This window comes from Aptenodytes forsteri, unplaced genomic scaffold, assembly GCF_000699145.1.
Source record: "Aptenodytes forsteri isolate BGI_AS27 unplaced genomic scaffold, ASM69914v1 Scaffold184, whole genome shotgun sequence".
Classification (NCBI taxonomy): domain Eukaryota; kingdom Metazoa; phylum Chordata; class Aves; order Sphenisciformes; family Spheniscidae; genus Aptenodytes; species Aptenodytes forsteri.
The window spans coordinates 2642329-2667068 of NW_008796078.1; the positions used below are offsets into that span (position 1 = coordinate 2642329).

The 24740-nt window shown below is 39.9% G+C and overlaps 2 protein-coding genes across 2 annotated transcripts in view; one reads left to right on the plus strand and one right to left on the minus strand.

The window, feature by feature from the left end:
* FBXO36 (F-box protein 36) overlaps positions 1–10505 on the plus strand; it is a 31738-nt gene extending 21233 nt beyond the window's left edge. The window contains exons 3-4 of the mRNA XM_009286722.2: positions 5327–5499; positions 9059–10505. Of these exons, the coding sequence (XP_009284997.1) occupies positions 5327–5499; positions 9059–9250 (365 nt within the window). The 3' untranslated portion in view covers positions 9251–10505. The remainder of the gene's footprint in view (positions 1–5326; positions 5500–9058) is intronic.
* A 2641-nt stretch (positions 10506–13146) lies between these two features.
* SLC16A14 (solute carrier family 16 member 14) lies at positions 13147–23463 on the minus strand. The gene is made up of 6 exons (XM_009286696.1): positions 23360–23463; positions 20811–20952; positions 20261–20537; positions 19251–19394; positions 15169–16164; positions 13147–13295 (listed from the first exon to the last, which is right to left on the minus strand). Exons 3-6 carry the CDS (start codon positions 20520–20522, stop codon positions 13147–13149), a joined length of 1551 nt encoding a protein of 516 aa, XP_009284971.1. The 5' UTR covers positions 20523–20537; positions 20811–20952; positions 23360–23463.
* Positions 23464–24740: the final 1277 nt, after the last annotated feature.

The following is a 24740-nucleotide window of genomic DNA, read 5'->3' on the forward strand; positions in this document are numbered from 1 at the left end:
CCAACTTGGTGTCATCTGCAAACTTACTGAGGGTGCACTCGATCCCCTCATCCAGATCATTGATAAAGATATTGAACAAGATCGGCCCCAGTACTGAGCCCTGGGGAACACCGCTCGTGACCGGCTCCCAACTGGATTTAACTTCCACTTTTACCCAGCGAAGAGTACACCTGTCCAAGCCATGAGCAGCCAGTTTCTCCAGCAGAATGCTGTGGGAAACAGTGTCAAAGGCTTTACTAAAGTCTAGGTAGACGACATCCACAGCCTTTCCCTCACCCACTAAGCGAGTCACCTTGTCATAGAAGGCGATCAGGTTAGTCAAGCAGGACCTGCCTTTCATAAACCCCTGCTGACTAGGCCTGATCACCTGGGTGTCCTGTATGTGCCGCGTGATGTCACTCAAGATGATCTGCTCCATAACCTTCCCCAGCATCAAGGTCATAACTGACAGGCCTGTAGTTCCCTGGATCCTCCTTCCAGCCCTTCTTGTAGATGGGCGTCACATTTGCTAACCTCCAGTCAACTGGGACCTCCCCGGTTAGCCAGGACTGCTGGTGGCTTGGTGAGCACTTCTGCCAGCTCCCTCAGTACCCTTGGGTGGATCCCATCCGGCCCCATAGACAAGTTATAAAAGTGCACTATGACTTTAGGAGCATACAGCCAGAAAAAGAAAGGCAGTGGGGACACCACTAAATAAACCTCAAAATGTAGATTTGTAGAGCTGTTTTTCAACCTGTTCCTGATAGACTAGCCACTGAGAACATCTGAAATAATTATGCTTTTTCCAAAAGTTCCATGGGACTATGTCTCCCAAGTAGTTATCGCTCTGCAACTTCTTTAATCTTGGTTCTCAGTAATGGATTAGTTTTAAGAGATGTCATGTCACAAGATATGGGTGGTCATGGCTCACAGAGGAAAGAGTCTCCTGAAAATACTAAGCCAAAGACACATTAATCCAGCACCTGCAGCGAATAGCTGAGGTCTGAGCTATGACCTGGTCTGAAAATGGAGCACTTCATAACTGCACCTGCAGAGACTGGATTGAGATCTGAGGCTTTGTAGCCCAAGAGACTAGGTAGCACTCCAACACCTTGCATTAGTGAGATTTTTTTTTTTTTTTAAGAAGCTGCTCTTGTATTCCTATTATGTACAGACATAAAAAAATTTAGTTACAGATGTGACTTCATATTTATTCTATTTTTATGATGAACTTGAAAGATGGCATTTCCAAATAAAGTCCTGTTTTCCTTATCAACAGCTTTGGTAAACATCATCTTATTTACATCTAGGCGGAGGAGGTCTGCTTTCCTAAGACGTGTATGAATCTCAGGTGGTAGGGGAGAGGGTAAAACTTTCCTCAAGAGGATATACCTGTTTTCAAGAGTAAACTTGAGTGTATCTTCATTTAGGGTCTGAAATAAGACCAACACATGTTTCCTATGCTTTGCTTATTAAAATCTAACACTTCCTACAGCACAATCAAGAGATTTTTAGCCCTGGTGAGTTTACGTGGTCTGCATTTCTATGTTTAGGTTTGTGTTTCTGATCCCCATTATAACTTTTGCAACTGACCAATTTCAAGTGAATGTGATGGAAATAATAACACTTCCTTAGCAGTTGGGTAGGGAGACTGTACGTGACTGCTGTTAGTGTTCCCTTGATGGAAAGACTGCACATTCTGAGCTCAAGTGACCGGATATATGCACAAACCATGGAAAAGGTTTCAGTCAGCACTCTCAGTCCGTAACGAAACAAATCTTTAATTCCAGTTATTACTTTACTACTTGTTTTGACTAGAAGGGGAGTGAATGTATCATGAACCAATAGAAAATGGACTGCCTGCTGAATTTGGCTAGTGTGCAGGGGGTCTTTAAATATGCTATGCTTTTTTGCAGTAGGTGTTTATAATCGTTCCATTAGTTGAGGCAAAGAGTTGCACAACATTTTAATTTGACAAAATTGAGTATCAACTTTTATAAACTTGAGCTTTCAAAGAAGTAGTCTTCTAAACTTTTTTGCCAAGAATTACATAGAATGTATAGCTGAATTTTAGCGATAGGTTTTAGTGGTTTTATGTTCAAAATTTAATTTTTTTTTATTTACCTCATAAAAATAGATTTGATATGTGAATATATATTGGTGAGGATTTTAGCTTGGCTTTTTTCCTCATTGCTTACACTGTAAGATTTTCCTGTGGCATTTGATATTAATATAGTGTTGCAATAAAACATCTGTTTTACATTACTTGGGTACAACGATTCAAATAGTTAAATTATTGTTAACATGCAGTTTTCTGCTGTTATCCTGTGTGTTTTCAGTAGGTTACAAATAAGATCTGCCTGCTTTTTCTTGAAAAGTGTTGGTGGTGGTGGTTCAGAGGTTTCCTATCCCATAGGAAGTATTGAAAGCCACAATTGCCATTCTTTCCTAACGTTTAGTCATTTCTTCCTCCTTCTAAAATTATCTTTAAAATCATACATGGGGTTTTCCCTCTGGTTTTTAGTAAACTTTTAATATGAAGTAAGTGTTTTGTTTTCAGAAAAATGCTAACATAAATAGAAGTATTACAAATACGAATTGCTATGTTTGTGAGAAGCTCTGTTGTTATACTGATATTTCTGTCCATAGCTCTTGCTGTTCCACACAATCAGATGTTCTTACACCTCCTTCTCACCTCCTGTTAAGAGGAGCTTTGCTGCTGTTCTTCTAAGTATTCACAGATTTTTTTTTCCATAATTCTCCACAAATATATATATTGGAATAATATTCTAGTTATCCTTATTGAATTTGTTGCCAAATGAGGGTTCAAATAAAAGACTCCTCACCAGATCCATGGTTTGCTGCTAAATATTTGGTACACCCCTACCAGCAAAATGTTTATCTGTTGTTAAGTATTAGTATTTCCTGTCGTTATCTCCTAGTTCTCAATCCTAAGACTTCATCTGTTTTCACATGGTTGGAGATTTTTAGAGAAAATTTGTTTAAGAAAAAAAAGGGGGGTGCTTAAATTACTTCTAATCAGCATAGAAAGGATAGTCCCCCTGCAAATGAGACATTTTATCAGTATCCCATACAGGCATTTGAAGCATCCAATAGAAAACTGAAGAAGTAAACATTATTATAATAAACATTAACATTCTAGTAAATTTCTATTAACTACCATACAGCTGTAAACATCTGTGTGTGTTTTGAAATGCTTTCTTTTCTTTTCGGACAGTGAAGTAAGGTATCATTTGTTTCTTTTCATAATCTTGATAGAGCCAAGAGGGAAGAGCAAGATTTTGTATATGGCTAGATTTTCATTATGGGTTTGTAAAGATGGAAAATTAATTGATGATAGTGTAGGGCAAAAGAAGAGAGGTCTATTTACATTTTTGGATGAGTGAACAAATAGTAGAAGTTGTCAAGTAGTATCCAGCACTCACAGGATGAAAATTTCACAGAAAACCTGAAGTTCAATATACTTTCACAGTTAGTTCATCATTAGCTGCAGCAACATTTATCAAGCAAAATAAATACAGCTAAATGTATTTTAAAATAGCCAAACCAGGTCACATTATTATTTCTAGAAATAAATAATTTTCAAGAAAAACTCAAGGAGCAGCAAATATTCATGTGGTAGCCTGCTTAATCATTCAACATGAAATAGATGCACACTACAAACATTATACTCGTCATTCCTAGTATGTGAAGACTTGGATCATTCTTACATTTCAGCTTGAACTAGATCAGCCAGACAATTTTTAGTTGACTGTGTAGATCATTTTTGTACTTGCATAAGGAATTTGAGGAAAATTACCAACTGAGATATAGAACTGAGATGCTTGGAAAGCAAAAAAGCAAATGAGATCCAACAGCAAACTGTTTGTGCTTGCAGTATGATACAGCAACAGAAAAGAAAGCTTGAACAGTATTGGGCCATCTACCCAAAGACGCGAAGGAACATAAGGGGTGACAGCTTCCTTCTACATAACTACCTTAGGAATATTTGGAACAGAAAGAGAAGAAAAAAATCTTAGCATCATAACAGTGAAATCTTGTAATTTGGAAAGCTTTTTCAAATGTATTCACATAAGCTTGAGTTTTGTAACTAATCTTACAAAATATTTTGGAAGGAAAACTGCTGCATCAAAACTGCATGCGCTTACTGCCTATGGTCAGTATAGTTTCAACTTCCATGATTCTGTTTCTCTCTCTTTTTATGATTTTAACATACATGAGAAGAGAGACTTTAGTTGGTTAAAAAAAAACAAAACAAAAAATCCCCAAAACAACAACAACGAAACCCACTTCGGATGCATTAGAATAATTTCATAATACAAAAAATAGTAATTCTGCTTTAAATTTAAATTTTGATCCCTGTGTTCCCGTATGAAAAGAAAAAAGAAAAAAGTCCTTTACAAACCTGGATGGCTTGCATTCATGTCGTCAGATCTGCAACAACATGCAGCTCCAAAATTTACCACTGATCTTTCATTAGAAGCATAGCAAATTGAATTCAGGATCCTGTTTTATAATGAACTAGTATTTTTATTAAAGCAATTTGATAAAATAGATAAAAGATCTGAAGAAACACTGGTAAACTCAAAAGGCCAAGTTCCAAGTTGGACACTGAAGCAGAAATAATCAACTATGAATGCAGGATGGGGAGTAGCTCACGAAGTAGCAGATCTATAGAAAAAGAATTTGGTGTTGTACTGGATCACAAAGTGAATGAGTCAAAAAATGTCATGTCACTGTAGAAGAAAACTGTCTTCAATTTCATTTTAGTGGTTTAACTGTACCTACATAAGGTAAGAAGCAGAGCTACAGGGACTCTTAATGTCAGAGCCATCATTATTTTCCCCAAAGCATACAACCGAAGTACTTTTTTTCAGTTGTTTTACTAACCTCCTCCTGAGTAAACAGCACAGTCTTTATGTAAATAAATATATATATGCGGGAAAGTGGACAAAATGGATCTGGACAAGTTTCAGTTCAGCTTTGCTGCTGTTTTACTGTTCCTCAGCTGAGACAAGAGTTTGCTGTATACTAGACAATGTACAGTTTTTTAACTAAAGCCTTGTTTTACTGCTCAGGCTTCCTAGATGTCACTAGCAACTCTTAAGATGTATTGAAATACTATAAATTACTAATGTTCAATATAAGATATTATATGTTATTTTCTCTAGAAAACATAAAAAAAATTGAGCTGACTTTTCTGATTTCTTTTTTTTAAGATGCATGTGAATAACGTGGGATTATTGGGAAGAAATTTCAGGCCTTTACAAATCTGTCGTCTCTTGGGATTTGTTTTTTTGTGTTGTTTTTTTTTTTTTAATCACAGTTCAGATTGCTATAGTGTTTGGTGCCAAAGTTCTGGAACATGTCCTCAATCTGTGCCGAGGTAACTATGACTTCCTGGAACGGCTTCCTGTCCCGTTGCTCCTGTACATCATTTCCTTTCTGGAGCTTGAAGACATTGCCAGGCTTTCTCAAGTTTCACGCAGATTTGAAATGGTAAAAATAAATAAATAAATAAATAAATAAAATTAAAAAATAAATTATAAATTATTTAAAAATTGTTAGCTTTGCTGTGCAGCATGTTGGTTTTGATTCATCTCTCATTTAATATAATCATCAATCTGTCTGCTCTACTTAAAGTTTGAGACGATAAATTAATCATCTGTATACAAACAACTGAATGGGTGCAATAAAAACTAGATCGTAGAAAGGCTGTTAGACTGTGCTTATCCTGCAAACTTTTGTTGCATATAATAAACACAATGATCCAGATAATTCCATTGTAACCCATGGTTGGGCGTTATGCAGGATTAAGTATCTGAAATGTAAAACCTGTGCTTTGCATTATGATTCGTATTATTGTAATGTCTAGAAACTTCAACCGCGGACCAGGATCCCCTTACGCTAGACTCATTCACGAACAAAAAATCATTGCCATTCCTAGAGAGCTTACATTTTAAGTCTTTGACAAAAAACAGGAGCACAAGGAAAGAGATTTTTTTCAAGATTTTCGTAGACCTCGCAGCAAGGAACTGTAAGAAACACAGGAGGAGAAAGAGATGACATTACGCTTGCTTGCTAGGAAGCTCTTTCCAACTATCAGGAAAGTATGGGAAATAGTATGAACATGTTGAATTGAAACTTTAAAGAGTGAGTAACAGAAGTTGCCAGTGTTGGCTGATCGGAGCTAAGGGTAGCCTCTCAGTGCTGAGTGAGGGGTAACAAACAGGGAAGGGTAGCCTGGAAGTCCCGGGAGAATGAGGGCCAAATCTGTTGGTGCAAAACGAGAGAAGTCATAGGGTAACTTAGGCTGTGCTGGAAAGGCCTTTGAGAGGTCGTCTGTTCCAACTGCCTGGTCTGTGCAGGGTCAGGTAGTTGGAGGGCTGGAAAGAGAGTATGTTTGGAGCTGTGATCTAGGAAGCTTATTTTTGTGGGTCTGAATACCTCAAAATTGCATTTTCTATCCCAGTCAGAGCCTGAGAAAAGGCTGCTGCAGTAACTCAGGTAGGGGGTGAAAGGGGTTTTAGCTTATGAAAAATAGGAAGAGAAGCATATTAAAGAGAACAATAACTTGATTCTTATCCCCAGGGGTGCCGTAGGAGCCTAGAATGAAGCCTGTCAAGTTATGGGTTGTACGGTTACTGAAAACGTAAGTAATGGTGAGACCTTAGGAGGAAGATAAAAACAGGTTTAGTCATCTTGAGTCTGATGTGGCAGCTAGATACTCTCTGAAAGACTTCAGAGACAGATCAACCTTTTAGTTTGGAGAACAGGACATGTCTCTGGTACAGAGTACATGTCCAAATTGTATCAGGATGAGATTGCTCACAGGATTTGTATTATTTTGAGGCTACGTGGCCCAAGATTTCAAGAAAAGTTCTGTGGAAGACTGCTAACAGTTCAAGAGGACATGGCTGTGCTGCTGTTCCTATGGTGCGGCTACAAAGACATTATAGATGCTTTAGAGAGTGCGTTCAAGTGAGCACAAGAAATAGGAGACGGTATAAAGCACAGGAGAAAATGGCGAGATAGCAAAATAGAGCATGTCGTGAATTTAGAGATGAAGGGCACATGGAAGTGGATAAGCTTGCTGAGTTCTGGGCTTTATTTCAGTTTGAAGATAAAACAGTTGATGTGACCGGGAAACAACCTGTAGAGGATGAGAGAATAAAAACAACTAAAGGGGAGGAAGAGAATGGATAGAAGGGAGGTCAGGAAATTATTTGTTAGTACCTTTGGAATCCATCTGTCATTGGCAGAGTGTGAGTGGAGTAGGATGAGGTACTGTGGAGGGCAGTAAACTTTTCATTAGTTTAACACAAAGCCTTGGATATTCTGGAATTTAAGGAAATCCTAGAAAGAATTAAGTTGCATAATAATAAAGGTAAGATTTTGGCACAATGAAATAACCTATTACAACTAGTAATGCCATGCTCTCTTACTCTCATTTCAGCAGTATTGTTAAGGAATTAAAAACTTGCCCCAATACTATGAGTTTTCATTTCCAGGCTAATTTATGTGTAGGCTGGAATGCTGCTCTCTGTGGAATTATAAAATAGCATATTCAGATTTTCAAACAGGGAAAAAGAGAACAGTATCTGCACTCAGGACTGAAAAGTGGAGTGTGAAAGGCTCCGCACGTCCATCCTGTGCAACGCATCCTCGTAGGCTGAACTATACCGATATCTTCATTTGTTACCCAAAGCACAGCGTTTCTCTGACTGTGTAGTTCTCAGCATAAGTCCTGCTCTCTAGAGTATTCCGATGCTTCCAATATGAGTTTCAAAGTATTTCAGATTTTCACTAGGTACTCTTTTTAAGTATTGTAAAAGAAGCTCCATCTCAAAAGAAACAATGTACAGAAGTCCTAATGCGGACACCACCGCTGGAGCACTGTATGAGTTTTCCAAATACTTTTTCAGCAAACTTCGATATTGTGATGTCCCCCAGCACGCTCTGGGTAGGATTCGTTTATTTTGTACAAGGTCGTTATTTAGCCAAAACGGGCAAAATTAAACTGCAAAAAGAGAAATACGGCTTTCTGTGAGCCCAAGGAAGCTCCTCCCGCCAGAGGGAGCCAAGTTCCCAACGCAAGAGCGAGAGCTACAGCTTTGCTGTAGCCGGTGAATTAAATGGTTTAAGGTGTCCGGCTACGCCAGCAGCATGGAACAGAAGTTATTCTGTTATTCAGTTATTCTGTTATTCTATTATTCAAAGGGCTTTTGCTTTTCTGTGTCCGTTACTACTTGTGACGGACATACCGGCCACTTGCACCGGAGTGATCTAGTACAGCTCCACTCAGGTCCCTGCAATTACACATTTAGGAAAGTGGAGCGTTCGGGTGAAGCATCAATGTTAATAAGCTCTGGTAAAACTTACAACGGGCAGATAATATACAATGACACAGAGCATCTTCCTAATTCTTTTTTTGTGACGGTTCTGTCATCTAACAAATTAGGTATTTTTTTCTTCCTGTTTAAAATATAATAATTCCACCTGATTCTGTTTATGGAGTCATTCTTAAAGAGGGAAGCATCTCCTGAGAAACAGGCGTAATCCCTACAGTGCTTCTGAAAGCTCCCTAACATTCCATTTCTGTTGTAGGTCCAAAGGCAGTTTGCTGCTTTTACTTACCTTGAAAACCGGTTAGTATTTGTGATGTGACTGCTACATCCCGACAAGTTCTTTGGCATAATCTTACACAGCTTCATTTATTTCCGTGGGGCTCTGTGAATTACGTACCAGGAAAGGTTGTGGCATTACAGCTGCTTTTGGCGTGGCAGAAAGGCCTTTGAGATCATACCAAACAAAACTTCTTGAATTTTTCACAGAAGAACATGCAAAATCTTGCGTTGGCAACACTGGGCAAAACTCCCACTGATGTCATCGTGAGTTTTAACTAATACCGCGTCTTTCAAGATAGGTGGGCAACTTGCACTGCAAGTGACCTTCAGACAAGGCGTCTGTGTTGTCTAAACACATTCTGTGTAGTAAAATGATCAGCAATGAATAAGCCAAATTATGATTTTAAGCCTCTACTTTCTCTTGCAACCAGATAAGTAACAGTAACGCGCTATGGGAAAACATTGTGGAGAACTTGTGCGACACAATTACACCTGAAATGAAAGAACTTGCAGAGGAAATGGGCTGGAAACAATTCTTCTTCACAAACAGGCTGCAGCTGCAGCTGCAGCTCCGGAGGAGGAGGCAGAGACAAGATGCTCGGAACAAAAAACTAACTGAATAAAGATGCATTTTTCATTGAAGCAATTGTTAGAAGGTGTGGGTTCGCTGTTTTTCAGGTCAGACATACTGACTTTTCTGCTTTACTAGGGAAAGCAGATTATTTTAAGGATTGAAAGAGGAAAAAAAAAATGTCTTACGCAGAGCAACATGCAAATAATACAAAGTTTAATATGTTGGGCATCCTGAAATTGTATTACAGTCAGCATCGTAACAGTTACTAGTATTAGAAGAGGTTGTGGCTTCTTTGTACTTGTTCTGACTTCTCTATTTTGTATATACGCTATACATGCTCCGTGCCTTGTATCAGATGCTACGGCATTGTCATCATTACCTGTATAGAAAACCATCTATCATTTCCTACTACAAAAGTTGCTGATGAACGCTGAGGTTTTTACTGTCCACCATGGTAAATCTGCAATGTTTATAGGCAAGTCACATATGGCTGGTTCCAGTTTTTGATGTGTGTTAAAATGTTTTAAAATTAATTATCTAAACTTCAAGCAAATAATAATTTTGTCACCAAGAAGAAACTTCTTTGGTGACTGAGGGTGTGGATCAAATGATCATCCTCATCTCGGACAATCCACCAGAATCATGTCTGAAGCACTCTGCCAGAATGGTATATGGCAAAATTCTTCCTTGATGTTGCTGATGCAGGAACTTCTGACAGTAATTGACTTCCATTGTTCCAGTTGCGTATTTGGTAAGAGACGTTCGCTATCTTAAAAGACCGTAACAATGGTTACTGAAGAGTGCTGTAAAATGAAGGCAGTTCTTACTGACATTACTGACTTACTCCAACAATCAACTTCAGTAATTAAGCGGCCAAATATTACTACTCTGAAAGTACCTGTTGATTAACGTATCATTTGCCACTGACTAGAATTAAGGCCTGAGTACTAAAAACAGCGATTGCCGTATTTGGATATAACAGTGTAATATTTGAAGGGCGTCTTAGGTTTACAATTTTTTAACGTTTTATTAATTGATTAAAAACTATGAATACAGGGTTCTTATATCATTCTATTTCTTTACAAAGCAGTATTTTAATTCTTAAAAGATATTTGCTAATTTAGATTAAGAATATTTTGTTCTACAACTGTATTCTTGAAGCATTTGGTGATTGTGGATCTTTAGATGAAGAAACACTGAAGTATATTCTTTCCTCTTTGTGACTATTTCCTTTTAGGACAATGATAAATACAAATTTCACGATGTGCATAAAATACTGCATTCATAAAATTTCTGTTCTGTGTAATAAAACACTATAAAATGTCATTTTGCTTTAGAGAGGTGATTTTAAGAACTACAGTATGTGAGCAGGGCTACTAAACAACAGACCCTTTTCTCACTTTCTGTCGATTTACCACCAATGAATTTTTTTCTTAGCTTGTGGTCTTGTAACAGATTTAGGCAGTTTCAGGTTAGGAAACTAGAACCCATGCTAGCCAATACGGACTGAGTGAATATTAATTTAAAATCCTAATTTAACTCGATTTTGTCAGCCCACCTTCCCTTCTCCTTGATCAACCATGTACCCGTCCCTTCCGTTACAAGAAATAAGAACAATCATTTTGCAGGAGAATCTTCATTTTTAAGCTTAAAAAAATGAACTTACTTAATGAACAGAAAGTGAAATTTTGGGTAACGTAAGTTTATTCCCATCATATGGCCCAGTGAGGACTTCTATAGAAAGATATACTGCAGATATCATAAGTGAACAACGTATTATTCATTACAGTAATATGCAAATAAAGTTGATTTTTGACAAAAGACGAAGATCTAGGTATAAAGGGTACATATCTTTCAAAAAGAAAAAAAAGGAAATTGAGGGAAATCATCACTTCAATATATATATATTTCACCAATAAAAGATAGCTCAGTTAAAATAAGCAGCAGCATTCACACCAAGAAGACATTAAACCTGTAACAAAAGAACTGATGTGAAAGTGTAGTTTACACAAACATTTTCTCCAAAAAGCTGATTTTAAGAAATTACTGACTGCGTCTTCACACCGTGTGTTGCAGTCCACTGCCACCTCAGTTATTTTAATATGAATTTTAAAGGCCACACATAACTATCCTGTATGAATGAACTGATCTAAATCTTGAAGTAGTCTGGAGTTTTCTTAAGGTTTTCTTTTTTAACGTGGCTCATTTCAGTGATCTATTCTCAAGGATGTCCCTGCCAACAGCCGTAGAAGTGTGAAACTAAGGAGCTGGTGAATTGCAATATAGAACAATACAAGCTGAGGTTCAGAACCCTTTTTTAAACCAACCCTGCAGCTATAAAAAGGATCCGTATAACGATATTGTTGCATACTCAACTGTTTCCCAATATTTGTTCAATATAATTGAACGGTGTCAATTGTTTCTAAAGAATTCCAGCAGCATGTATCAGTATTAAACTAAGAACCTGATCTGTCATGAAAAAACTTTCATAAAGCTAGCAGGAAAAAAACATACAGTGACTTTTATTTGATATAGGAAAATTAACACCAGACTCACCTCTCAAAGCTGAAAACAGTATGTCTTGTACCACCGTACAAAACATTCTGCATTGATTACCAGGCGCTTAATGTTGTTTAAGAAAATTTATTTGAGTATTTTTAAATGGTCTTTAGCTCTTCCATGCTTTGCATTGTCTAATTTTCTAGTGAATAAACATCTCAAACGTGACCGGTCTTAGACAGTTCATGGTGTACCTTATGAGCAGCAACACAACTGATCATAATGTAACAGTTTCTGTTACTAAATTAATTCTAACAAAATTTAGCGTGCTGTAGTCCAGTTCTTTCTAAAACTGTGGCCAATTTTGCCAAGCTCTGCTTCTTTAGTACTGTTTACTTGACAAACAAGTCCCATGGAAGGAGTCCATGGCAATGTTACGAAGTTCTACAATACCTCTAATTAGGTAAAGCAGCCAGAAACGTCAAACTGGTTCTGGAAACATTTTCCAGTTTGTGAATAACAATAATATTTTCCATACGTTGCCTGTTTTTCCTTTGGCCAATTTTGCCCAACTCTGCTTCTTTAGTACTGTTTACTTGACAAACAAGTCCCATGGAAGGAGTCCATGGCAATGTTACGAAGTTCTACAATACCTCTAATTAGGTAAAGCAGCCAGAAACGTCAAACTGGTTCTGGAAACATTTTCCAGTTTGTGAATAACAATAATATTTTCCATACGTTGCCTGTTTTTCCTTTTACGTTTGTTTTACGTCAGGTGCATTAAGCGTCACAGCATTTGTACTGAGGATGCAGCCTATGTATCGAGGATGGCTACTTTATATGCAGTTGATACTTTAAAAAAATAAAATAAAAAATCCTTGAAGAGTAGTTTCAGAAAAATATAAGAACTTTTCTTCCGTTTTGCATCACAGAAATAGTAATTTTAATACACTGCATTAATTGAATTATTGTACTAGCATTTCAACAGTACCTGACTAGCCAGGTAAGAAATACAATCGTTTTCTCATACTCGGCAACTAATCTTTTATCAGACAGAACACACAGTAGGAAGGACTTTGATAAATCATTCCTATCCTGATCAAATTCTCTTGTAGGACTAGTGTAAATCAGGAGTGACTGCACTGCAGTCGATGGAGTTTCACCAGCCGTTAGTGGTGAAAAGTTAGAAGAGAAGCAAGGGTGAAGGCTCCTAGCGTTGTTCCAATTCTAAAAGACTGGCAGGGTGCTTTTAATCGCTGTATGAGTTCCAAAGTAAAAGATCTTAACATTTTAAAAGCAAATTTCTAATAATTTATTAGCATTTTGGAGCACATTTGCTTTTCACTTGAGTACAGCTCGATGCGGTTGGTTCCATAAGAAAAATTCATACTGTCATACAATAGAAAGAGGAAAGCAAATTCTGTAAAAAAGCTTCTGGAATTTGTTCTATACTTGTGCCTCTTCCGTAGATTTTTCTCTTGGTTGTTTCTTTTGAATACAAGGTTGTATAAGTAAAAATATTATTCCCACCATGTATAGCAAGCCAGAGATGTAAAAAGAAAAATCGTATTTATGTGTGATGTCATAGATCCAACCTGCAAAATAAGGACAGAACAGGTTTGTTACAAAGCTTGACAACAAGGTACACCACATGGGAAAACACGAAAAACACTGCACATTTCTCTTACGGCATTTCAGTCAAATCCATAGATGTTTTGTGGAAAAAAGAGGGGGCAATTGTCTCCTCCTCTAGATGCTACAAATGGAAATGTATTAACAAAATCTCCTGCTCATTCACCAGAACTAGTGCAAAAGCTATCCCCTCATTTCCCTATCACGGAAGCCTAGCTCTGTGCCATCCCGAGAAGCCAAGCAACCTTCCCTCTGAAACTGTACGTTTTTCAAATAAGTTATCACAGGTCTGACTTTAAAACAGACATTTTGGAATCCCAAACCAATTAGTTCTTCCACCCCACTGTTTTCTTTGTAAAACGCCCGATACTGCAGGCTACTTCAAATGCTGTGCCTTGTGCAAGCAAACACATTCCCAACAGCTTTCTCAGAGACTCGCGTACCGATAAAAGACTTTTCGAGAGAGATAATCTCAGTACTGCAATGACTCTCATTCCAACCTTAATTCTGTCGCAAAAATACATTGAAGTTACTTCAGAAAGGTTTGAGAACCCAAAATAGCAAAATTCCCTCCTGTCGTGCTGGTTGCACTGCGGTGTAACCTCAAGATCAGAAGCTTTTTTCACATCAGCTAATTGCATCCTATTTGCTTCGTTGCTAATGACCAAATACAAAGACACGCTGAGCGCAGACTGAGCGGTGCTGAAACGTCGCAAAAATACATTGAAGTTACTTCGGAAAGGTTTGAGAACCCAAAATAGCAAAATTCCCTCCTGTCGTGCTGGTTGCACTGCGGTGTAACCTCAAGATCAGAAGCTTTTTTCACATCAGCTAATTGCATCCTATTTGCTTCGTTGCTAATGACCAAATACAAAGACACGCTGAGCGCAGACTGAGCGGTGCTGAAAGAATACGCGGTAGAGTAAAACACTGCTGCTTTTCAAAGGGCGCTAAATGAGCCTTCTCCTAAATCGTGTCAGCTCACTCAACGGTGGGGAGAGAAGGTGAGAGCATTCTCGCTTGTGCTGCCAACAGCTTCAGTTCAGCCTAGTGCCATCCCTGGCTGACCACCGCCGTTCTCACAAGGTTTCTTACTGCTTTCTTCCGATTTGCGTATCCGTAAAAGATAGCCGTAGTCTGTCTGGCTTTAGCATTGACGATCAGCACCTGTATCTCTCCTGTGCTTCCCTGCCTCCTTCTATGAGAAAATTTATCATGAATGTTTGTTTAAACCTAAGTAACTTCAGGGATAACATACATACACTTCTACCTTCTGCTGTGGCTGGCCGTCAAGAGATTATGAGCAGTGCAGGCCCCAAAGTAGGTATTTCTGGCTGAAGGAAGGCAAAGCTAAGTCAGTTAAATCAACACATCCATTGGCAGCTTAGGGTGGTGACACCCAAACACACTTCATAGTTCTTGGGGGTGATACTGCGGTACAAACACCTGCCTACCCTGAAAACTATTCATCATTGTTTCATCTGGAGGCATGAGATAGCGCACATACTACACGAAACACATAAAAATAGGTTAAACCTTTCCATTTTAAAAAAGCGTGTGATAATATTGCAAGGAAACGTACCACTGAAAGGCGAGCTTGCGATAGATTTGGGGTTATTTGCAAGGATGGTAATTTGCAGTGTGTGAACAGTGAGCTGGTACCCAGCCGATGTGATCTGTGAATTTGTGCAATGTAAAGCTGGATGTTACGGTCCGTCCCGGAGCAGCTGTAATTTTGTTAACTACACGTGCTCAGAACATAAGAAATCTCAATAATAGAAGAAGTGACACGGTTATTATACAAACATCTGTTGGTTAGAGATTTGAACCTTTTACCTGCAAAGGGTGGTCCAAGCAATGCAGATATTCCGTTGGCACAAATGATGATGCCATAGGCATTTGCAAGGTGTTTAGTTCCAACTAAATCTTCAGTCACAACAGGCATTAGAGAAAAATAGCCGCTAGAAAATCCTATTAGAGCACAAACCACAGCCAGGCTAACGTATGTTTGCATTAGTGGCAAAGTAAGAATGCAGGTGACCAGGGTAAAGTTAGCCATGAGGAAGACGTTCCACGTGCTGATGCACGGGAGATCAGAGATGATTCCAAGGATCACTTTACCAAAAATATGAACAATGGCTATAATGGATGTCAGAGGGAATATATTGTTCTGGCTAGGTAAGTTGTACTGCTTGACTATTTCTGGGAGATGAATAAAGGGAATGACAAAGCTGCTATAGGCGAACAAAGCCCAAATTATAAAGGCCACAAATACTCTATTGGTAAACAGTGACGCAGCTCCAAAGTAGCTGGAGTACCATATTGCAAAGCCCTTCCTGACCGTAACCGTCAGCTGGCTCACTGTCTTAAGAATGCGCAGTCCGTACATATTCCTTCCGCTTCTAGATTTACCTCCAATTTCTATGTGCTGAACGCTGTCAAGCACTTCTTCATTTGTTGCCTCTTCTTTTTTTTCCGGTTCTTCACTGAGGACTCCGTTAGATTTTATAGTCTCTGCCGAATGGGACAGAGCTTTTGCCTGATTATCTTCACTATTACTCCTCGCAACGTATTTTTCACTAACAACGTCTTTGGGAGAGAGCGGTCTCATAAGCGCCCCGCAGACACAAAGGTTGAGGGAGACGGCGCCCTGGATGAACATGGCATTCCTCCACCCAAATTCGGTGCAGAGGTACTTCAGTAAGGCAGTCATTAGGAAAGCTCCAAACCCTGTTCCCGTGGTACTGAGTCCTTGTGCAAGCGCTCTTCTCTTCTGAAAATACTGCCCCACCATGACCACCGCAGGCAGATAAACCATGCCACTTCCAACGCCTATGAAAATAATAAAAACCAAAGTCAATCGGAACTTCTTGCCGACATGATAAAAAGCAGTGAAATGAATCAGTTTTGTGCCTAACTTTTGCACAAGCATAGCAGCAAAACCGGGAATAAATAATATTCAATTCTCATGTTAACTTTCGTTTCTGCCTTGCAGTATTTTCCAAAATTTGCAATACTCATTCCAGTGAGAATACAATACTGCTATTTAACTGCTGGAAAAACTGAAACACGTGGAAGATAAAACCTTTACCTCAGTTCAGCGTGACACCACTGGAAAGCCCCAACATCCCACAGTAAATCAGTGACAGTCAATACGGGGACAAACATAAACAAACCCTATTTTGAAATATCTGCATTTGCTGTATTTGCGTCTGATTGCATCAGCGACCAGAAATTGCTTTTGCCTAAGTTCACCAGCAATGAAGATCCCGACTGAGTTTTCTGTCCTTGCTTTGCAACTGTGGGGCCACAGTGACCGTGAGGTACGTTTCAGGGGTCAGCACGGGGGGTTAGCCCGGTGGTAGGACCTCGGGTGGCCGCCAGGTTTCTCTTTGGGCGCTCCAGGGAAGTCCAGGGAGGGCCACACAGTAGCCGCACAGGCACATTCTTAAAAGACGGATCTCTAATTTTGTAGAAATTCCCTCACTTGTAGTTAAAAACCAGGGTATTAATGGTACCTCTTTCAAGCAGAAAGTGGTGAGAGTTGTGCAAACACATCATTAAAGGTAACAGTTGCCCAGTTTTTCTCACAGCAAATTCCTGACAGAGGGGATTTAGACTGGAAGAGGTATATGCAGAAGATGCTTCCAAATCCACTGTGATCGTAATTTAGAAGAGTGTTTTGGGCTTAAAAGTTTTCCTAAACAGCTGATAATGCAGCTGCATGCAGCTACAGCATGATCTAGCTACAGCTAGATCGGAGACAGAGCTGTTATTCCAGCAAAGCCTGAAAAAAAGCACCTGAACATCACGGCAGTGTACCGTGGTCAGAGCTGACTTGTTTCGCCTGTTAGAAGTATTTATTCCTTTGCTATGCAAATACACGATCAGGTTTTTGTTTGGCACAAGGTCTCCCTCCCCAAACCCAGCCACAAACTCTCTGCCCCCCCAAAAGACTCCCTGCCTCGTCAGACCGGCCTGCCGTTGACTGCGGCGAAAAAACAGTACATTCTTTCTGAAAAGGAGCAAGGGCTGAGATAAAGAGTGTGTAGATTCCCGTCTGCTTGATTATATTCAATATATATGGAAACAGAAATTCCGAAAAGGGCAGAACCCTGCATGTAATTATTGCTCTTTGTTCAGGAATTTACAACGTTACTGAAAGCTACGGTATGGTGGTATAAAGAGTCGTCACAGTGATGCTTGCTAGTTTCAATTTTTTTCCATCCAGAGAGCTAGGTAAAAAATGACGTACAGAAATTCTGCAGATTTCTCTGTAATTCTGTGAAAGGGTAGTTTGGGGGAATGGAGGGTACTGAAGCTATTATTAGTATTGCAAACAATTTTTTTTCATAACGCATCTGTCACGTATAACACAGATACCATGCTTTGTTTGCAAACGTAACTGGCCACGTTATCCGTCGAGTGAATAATATTTCAAAGCCCCTGGAATTGCTCAGTGTCGCTCAGATAATTATTAAAGGCCAAATTTTGTATTTCTCACTTGGATCACTTGAACATTTTCGTTTCATGCCTATTAACAGCTTCTCTTTCCAGAAATGAACAGTGAATAAAATGGAGTAGTGCTTTAAGTAGATAATACTGGGTTCTTCTACATAACTTTCTTAAAGTAACTAAATTTTTTCACAAGAAGCCACGTTTTGCTAGAAACTGAGCATTCAGGCACTAAGGATCTATTGGTTTTCAAGAAAGATGCCTAAACACGCATGCCTTTTCATATTTTTGATTGGGCTCTTACACATGTCAAAAGGTTTTCTAGAGACCTAATTCCAATAAAAATAACGAAATATTACTTCTTTCAGTGATTTTGATTGTAAAACAATGTAGCAAAATTAATGCTATTTATTAGCAGTTGTTGATGTAATCTGAATATCCTCTATTAGAAACGGCGCATGAAATACAGCCACATGCATTGTCCTAATTCAGGCTGGGGTAGAGTTAATGTTCTTCACAGTAGCTCATACGGGGCTGTGTTTTGGATTTGTGCTGGAAACAGTGCTGATAACACAGGGATGTTTTCGTTACTGCTGAGCAGTGCTGACACACAGTCAAGGCCTTTTCTGCCTCTCACCCCACCCCACCAGCGAGCAGGCTGGCCCAAGGGATATCCCACACCATATGACGTCATGCTCAGTATATAAAGCTGGGGGAAGAAGGAGGAAGGGGGGGACGTTCAGAGTGATGGCGTTTGCCTTCCCAAGTCACCGTTAGGCGTGACAGAGCCCTGCTTTCCTGGAGATGGCTGCACACCTGCCTGCCGATGGGAAGCAGTGAATGGATTCCTTGTTTTGCTTTGCTTGTGCACGCGGCTTTTGCTTTACCTCTTAAACTGTCCTTATCTCACTTTTACCCTTCTGATTCTCTCCCCCGTCCCACCGCAGGAGAGTGAGCGAGCAGCTGTGTGAGGCTTAGCTGCCTACCAGCAGTAACCCACAACACCCTTTAAAATGGGTTTTGAAGCAGTACATAGTTATCATAATCGTGTATTTTATTAATGGCGAGCAGCTCCTGTAGAAAACACTTGCTGTTTCTTCCTGTGACAAAGAGAGGAGTTAGCTAGATATATAATTCAACCATGTTTTAACATCTTTAAATTCCACTTGTTAGAGTTTGGGTTACATTAATTCTTCTAATTAAAAATGTCCTCTAATATATTCACTTGGGAGAAACTGATAAAAATACCATCTTGACGTGGCAGATGTAAATGACAACAAAAGTCATCGGGGCCCAATCCACTGAGTAAATAAGTAAGTTTTCTGGAAAGATAACAGGCTGTAAAGAGTGTGAAAGAAAAGCTGGAATAACTTTACAGTCTAACTTCCCTCTTTACTCACCCAGATAACCTTCAAAGGAATCAAAAATAATTGAAAGAACTGTCAAACGTTAGTACAGCTTACCGGCAGTCACTCCAAATGTAAGGAAGAGGTAGTGCACATTTGAGGCATAGGCACTCAGTATCCAACCTAGGGCATTCAATATCCCTCCAATTATAGCTGTCTTGCGGCACCCGCACATGCTGATGAATAAACCAATGAAAGGGCCTGTTAAAAAACATGAAAAAATGTTAAATTGTTTATTTAATTCTCTACACTCTTTAATAATTTTTCACATGAAGAGTCTTAATGTTTTAAACAAAATGTTAAGCATCAGGCTATTCATGCAATTCAGTTTATTCTCCCTATTACTGTTTAATATCGTGAAAAGAAAAATTCAACCGACTGACCAAATACTTAGTAAATACCCGCAGGACCTAAAATCAAAGTTGCCCCATGAGGAAGGGACAGTTTAAACAGAGGAAGAAACTGAAACCGTTGTTCCCAATACTAATGCTGTGCGAGTGCAGGCCTTTTTCACAAGTAACTAGAAAGTAAACATTTCATTTTGTTTTCAGTGGAATATTTTAGGCAGACCTAAACACAACTTTTTCAATCTTAATTTAGGGAGACAGAGGTGTGTATACACATATATACACAAACATACCCCTCCAAATATTATTTTGGGTTGATCCAACCACAACTTAAAAAATAAATTCTAGTTCATCTGCCAAATTGAAAATATAAACTGTCCAAATTCAACATTTTCTCCTCCCAGATAGAGTACGGGGAGGACCACAAGCTTCACAGATGATCTGCTTTCTTAATTCTAGTGCGACCTTGAAGTCACAGGCATCCTTTCCTGCTCATGCTGTCTCCTGGAGTAATTGTCTTCTTTATCATCATCTTCCCTGTTGTTCCCTTTCTCCCTCTAACTTGTAAAATTTGTCCTGGTGACTTTAAAAAGGCAACTCAGGAGAACTTGGGCAGCTCTGCTAATAAAACGGAAAACTGTAAGAAAATACTTGAGGGATGAGTGGCAAACATGTTCTAAAAATCTGTGTAGTTCTGAAATAAATTATGCTGGAACATACCTACAATCAGTGTAATGCCCATGCTGAGGGAGCTAACCCACGCTGTTAAGCCACGACTTTGATTAAACTCTTCAAGCCATTCCATGTTGAGTATTCCAAGGGCCATTTGGGACCCCATGATAAGTATGTGCACAAGGAAAGAGGAAAGTACAATCATCCAAGCCCATCCTCCATCGATGTTTGGATTAGGCTTAATTGGCTTACTTCCAGCTTTTGAGTCATCTCCAAAATCGTATCCAATATCCTCTCGACTAGCATACATTTTCTCCACGGTATTCTGAAACAAATGCAGTAAATGCCTTCAAAATACACACAAAATTATCAGATTTTGTAGTTTGGTTATAGTGAATGGCATAAATCACAACCGTATTCCACCATTAGTGCAGTTGTAAAGCGAATACTGGGTTTTCATTGTTCAAATGTAAAACGCTTAGAAAATTCTCTAACTAATGTATTTCTTTGCGTACCTTATTATCACGGCTGTCTATGCAGGAGCATTTATGTGTTGACAGTAGGCTGCATTATTTCCATTACTATATATTTTACTTACTTGTAGGTGGCTGAGAGCACTCACTCCTCATGGGTTGACTGTGGTCACAAAACAACACTGGTCTCTCTCTGTATATTCCTTCTCCGTATCACCTTCTGCTGTCCCAGTAAGACTATGTGCCTTTGTGTTCAAGTTGATAAAGCTTGGAATAAAAAAAGCAAATCCTGAAGAGGCAGGTAGATGAAGTTACCATAGCTTTTCAGAGGAAACCAGTTTCGAGTAGTGGAAGAACAAGAGTGAAGACAGAAAAAGATAAAGATTTAAGGTTCTTTATGTTCAAAATGCTTTGCTTGCGTAAATTACAACAAGGGGACTGTTACTAACCATCTGGCAAGCTTTAAACTTTCATTAGAGTCAGCCTGAGAAACAGTTTGTTATTATGCTTTCAGTTTCCATAGTATTAATCCATATAACACTACTAAACCCAAAGAATTCTTCCAAATTAGTGTCAATGCCTGTCGGAATCAAACCGCATAGGTGTATGTAGGATCAGGCCATAATAGCTTAATTTGATTACTTTGATTTCTTCCATTGTTAGTCTAAGTGAAGGTTGCAACACAATGTGAAAATAATTTCAAAACAATTTTTAATTGATTAACAGGCAAGGTGCAGAACCCAGTCTTCCCTCCATCTGATTTCTGCTGCAACATATTGAAATATTACCCGACCGTGGAGCACCACATAGGTTTCCATGGAGACTAGAAATGTAACGATACAAATTACCAGAGATGGTAATTTTTTGTCTTCTTTTCTTCTCCGGAGAAGTAAAAAGAGCCATCAGCTTCACAACAGCCAAAAGAGAGAAGAAAGTTATCAAAAACTGGTTAAAAAAAGCTTCTTATGCATTCTGTGAGCCCCCAGAAGGTGTGCCTCAGGCCTAGCTCCTCGCTACTGAAAACTGGAAGTGAATGGAGTAACTCAGATTCTGTACTAACTGAAAATTTGGGCTGTTGTCTTTAAATACGTGAGTATATTTTGCTTCTCCAGTTACTACCTTTCCAACCTATTTTACGTTTTTCGTATTGCTAGATAAACATACAGAGGCGGCCTTGAAGTATTTCATACTAACACGTAGATGGAGTCAGCGCCGATCGGTCAAAGCTAGCATTTCTTTCGCAGACAACAGTGAGAACCTGCCGATAGATGTAACCTCTCCAGACTGGCTGCTGGGTCAGTTACCTTCGTAGTTAAGTGCCACGCGTGCTATTTGCAGTACAGGTAATTATGTGTAGCTAAGGGCAGCTGGAACACCTAGGTTCCTCCAAGAGCACACAGATTTGCCTCATAGTGAAGCGGAGCTAAAATAATCAAGTTTTTCATAGATGGGTACTCTTTAGGGACCGAGTTATCGCTAGCCCTAACGTGGCCATGGAAGGTATTGGTGACACAGCGAGGAAGAACAAGAGCCGTGCACGTTTAACGCCTGCCGCACAAGCAGATAAGCTGGGGCCAGCTGGTGAGTCCACACCCACGTGCCAGCGGAAACACACACTGAAATGGGTTACCGGCTTTTTCTTTCCCAACCAAGAGGCAGAGAGAAGGGGGATTACGCCGAGAACTCTTTCTAGCGGTCCTGCAGGGTGTTTGAGGCAGGACTGTGTACGTGGTGAGGGGAAGGGCAGCAGGGGAACAAGTCAGAGCCGTGCAGTGGTGCAGACTTTTTTTTGAACACAGGAGGACAGCCTGGGACGGCCCTAGTTAAAATTATACTTCACCCTTCCTCTGCAGAGGGTAGGTCTTAAAGATGACATCTCAACTCTTTCCTATTAATGTATGAGGAGCCAGATCCCCCATTGATGTCGTTCCTATGACTACTTATGGAGGATTCAGCCCACTCACGAGAGAGAAGAATACCAACCGCATAAAGGTAATAAAGATAGTGAATAATCATGCTAATGGGAAATAACGGGAAGTAGCAGAATGAAGGAGAACTGCAAGCTGTTAAGCATACTCTGTGTAAGATTAGTGAAAAAGTATGATGGATATTACAGTACATCTTAGATAATGGAATACAAAATTATGTAACTAAAGATTCAGAGCCAGGATTAAATGTGGAGCCTCACCTTTTTCATGCTTTTGACTGGTTTTGTGTGCACCTGGATACTGATACTGGATACAAAAATTTTCTTCTTTGGACAGGGAATAGATAAATACATCTTTTATATATTTTAAATGATATAAAGCAAAAATAATTGACATTGAGATGAAAAGATACGACACTCATCTTTGCAATCTTGCTGACAGAACGGGCTTAGATTGATTAGATGCAAGTTAATGTCATGCTTGCATCAACCCCCGCAAATCTTCAGAAAATGCATATATCTTCCCTTTGAACTGGATTCGTGCTTATTATTACTTTTTTATTATTAACTTTCCACTAACGTCACAAGTTCAGAGCGAATACACTCAAAAGCAGGGAAGGCCATTTCCAATAATTGCACAAAGTCTCAGGCTCTGGATAAAGCAAGGACTATCCAGATGACTGGATCCTCTCCCCACCACTGACCCATCGCCCGGGGGCCTATCGCACCCGGGAGAAAGGCACTTACCTGCCCTCAGCCTTCCTCCCACACCACAGCACTGCCAAGAACACAGTATCACGGGAGGCAGAGAAGCCCACGGGGCTCTTTGCAATTGTGAAACCCTAGAGAAAGTGCAACGAAAACGACAGCAGCCGATTTGTGAAGCCAGCCGTATCTCCCAACGAGCAAGGTAGCGAAGACCCACTCACAGTAACCGTGTTCGAACAGAGCCCCTCACCAGGGATTGCATTTAAAGGCAGGAGAATCTGGATTCTTGTTTGGTCAGCTGGAGAAGGACTAGATTTTTTTTCAGAAAAGCTTTTTATATCGTATGCACACACAGTATGCAGAACTCTTAGAAAACTGGCCCAAACGTTAGTGCTCAGGAAGATGCTGAGCTTTTTTGAAAATCGGACTCATGAGCTATTTTAGGGACAAATGCAGGTGCTGTAGTAAGACCAAAGTTAGCAGCAAAACGCTGAAGTTCCCTGTACCATCAGTGGAGCTACGGCTCTCTAGCTTGTAGTTGAACTGAATCATCGAAAAAATCTGATTTGATAGAAAAAGTCCGTATGATGAATAATTTACATATACTTCGGTAACGTCTTCCAGTACCTGATCGCCTCAGTGTTAAAAAGTATAGAATAAAATCGCACTTTAAAGGCACTTCCAATGGATAACTCATAAATGCATTATAAATAGTAATGAGTTTTGCTTCACAGTATTCCCAGTAGACATGCCACACGCAATTATTTGTCTTTCGAAGACATACAGAAAAAACATTGTTAAAAACATAAGTTTATTTTGGGTGTCGTAAGTTTTGGCAGCCTAACTTCAACCTGCTAATACGTCGAGCACTTCAGCTGCCAGTGACTTCGCTGGAGACGTGGGTGCTGGCCGCTTCTGCAGATCAGAGCCACGGCGCGTAACTGTGCATGCCCAGCAAGGAAGAGAAAATCGGGGAGATTAAACGCTTAAAACGCTGAACTAATTGCCAGGGTCGCAAATTCGCATCAAGTCGGCGGCAGTTCAACGTCCAGACTCGGGCTGCCGCCCTTCAGCCCCGAGGGCCGCTTCCCAGGCCCTGCTCGGAAGACCCCTCCGGGAGACCCCTCGCTGCTGTTCTGCCTCAGCGCGACCCGCCAGCGGCCCCACGTCCCCGGGGACGGCGGGAACGGGCTCAGGTAATAAACGTTATTTCTCCCCTTGGCGCCAAGGGAATGGGCAGCTTGCGTCAGGCGCTGTACCTCTATTTTGTAAACGGTGACAGACCGTTACTGGAGCAGCCCAAGGCAGGGGATAGACTCTTCCCCCCCCCTCCCCGGGTAAGACATTTGGGAGCTTTACACCTTACGCCCTCCCCAGCATTCAAGTTAAGCTCATCTACCCAAAACACCGCTCAGACGGG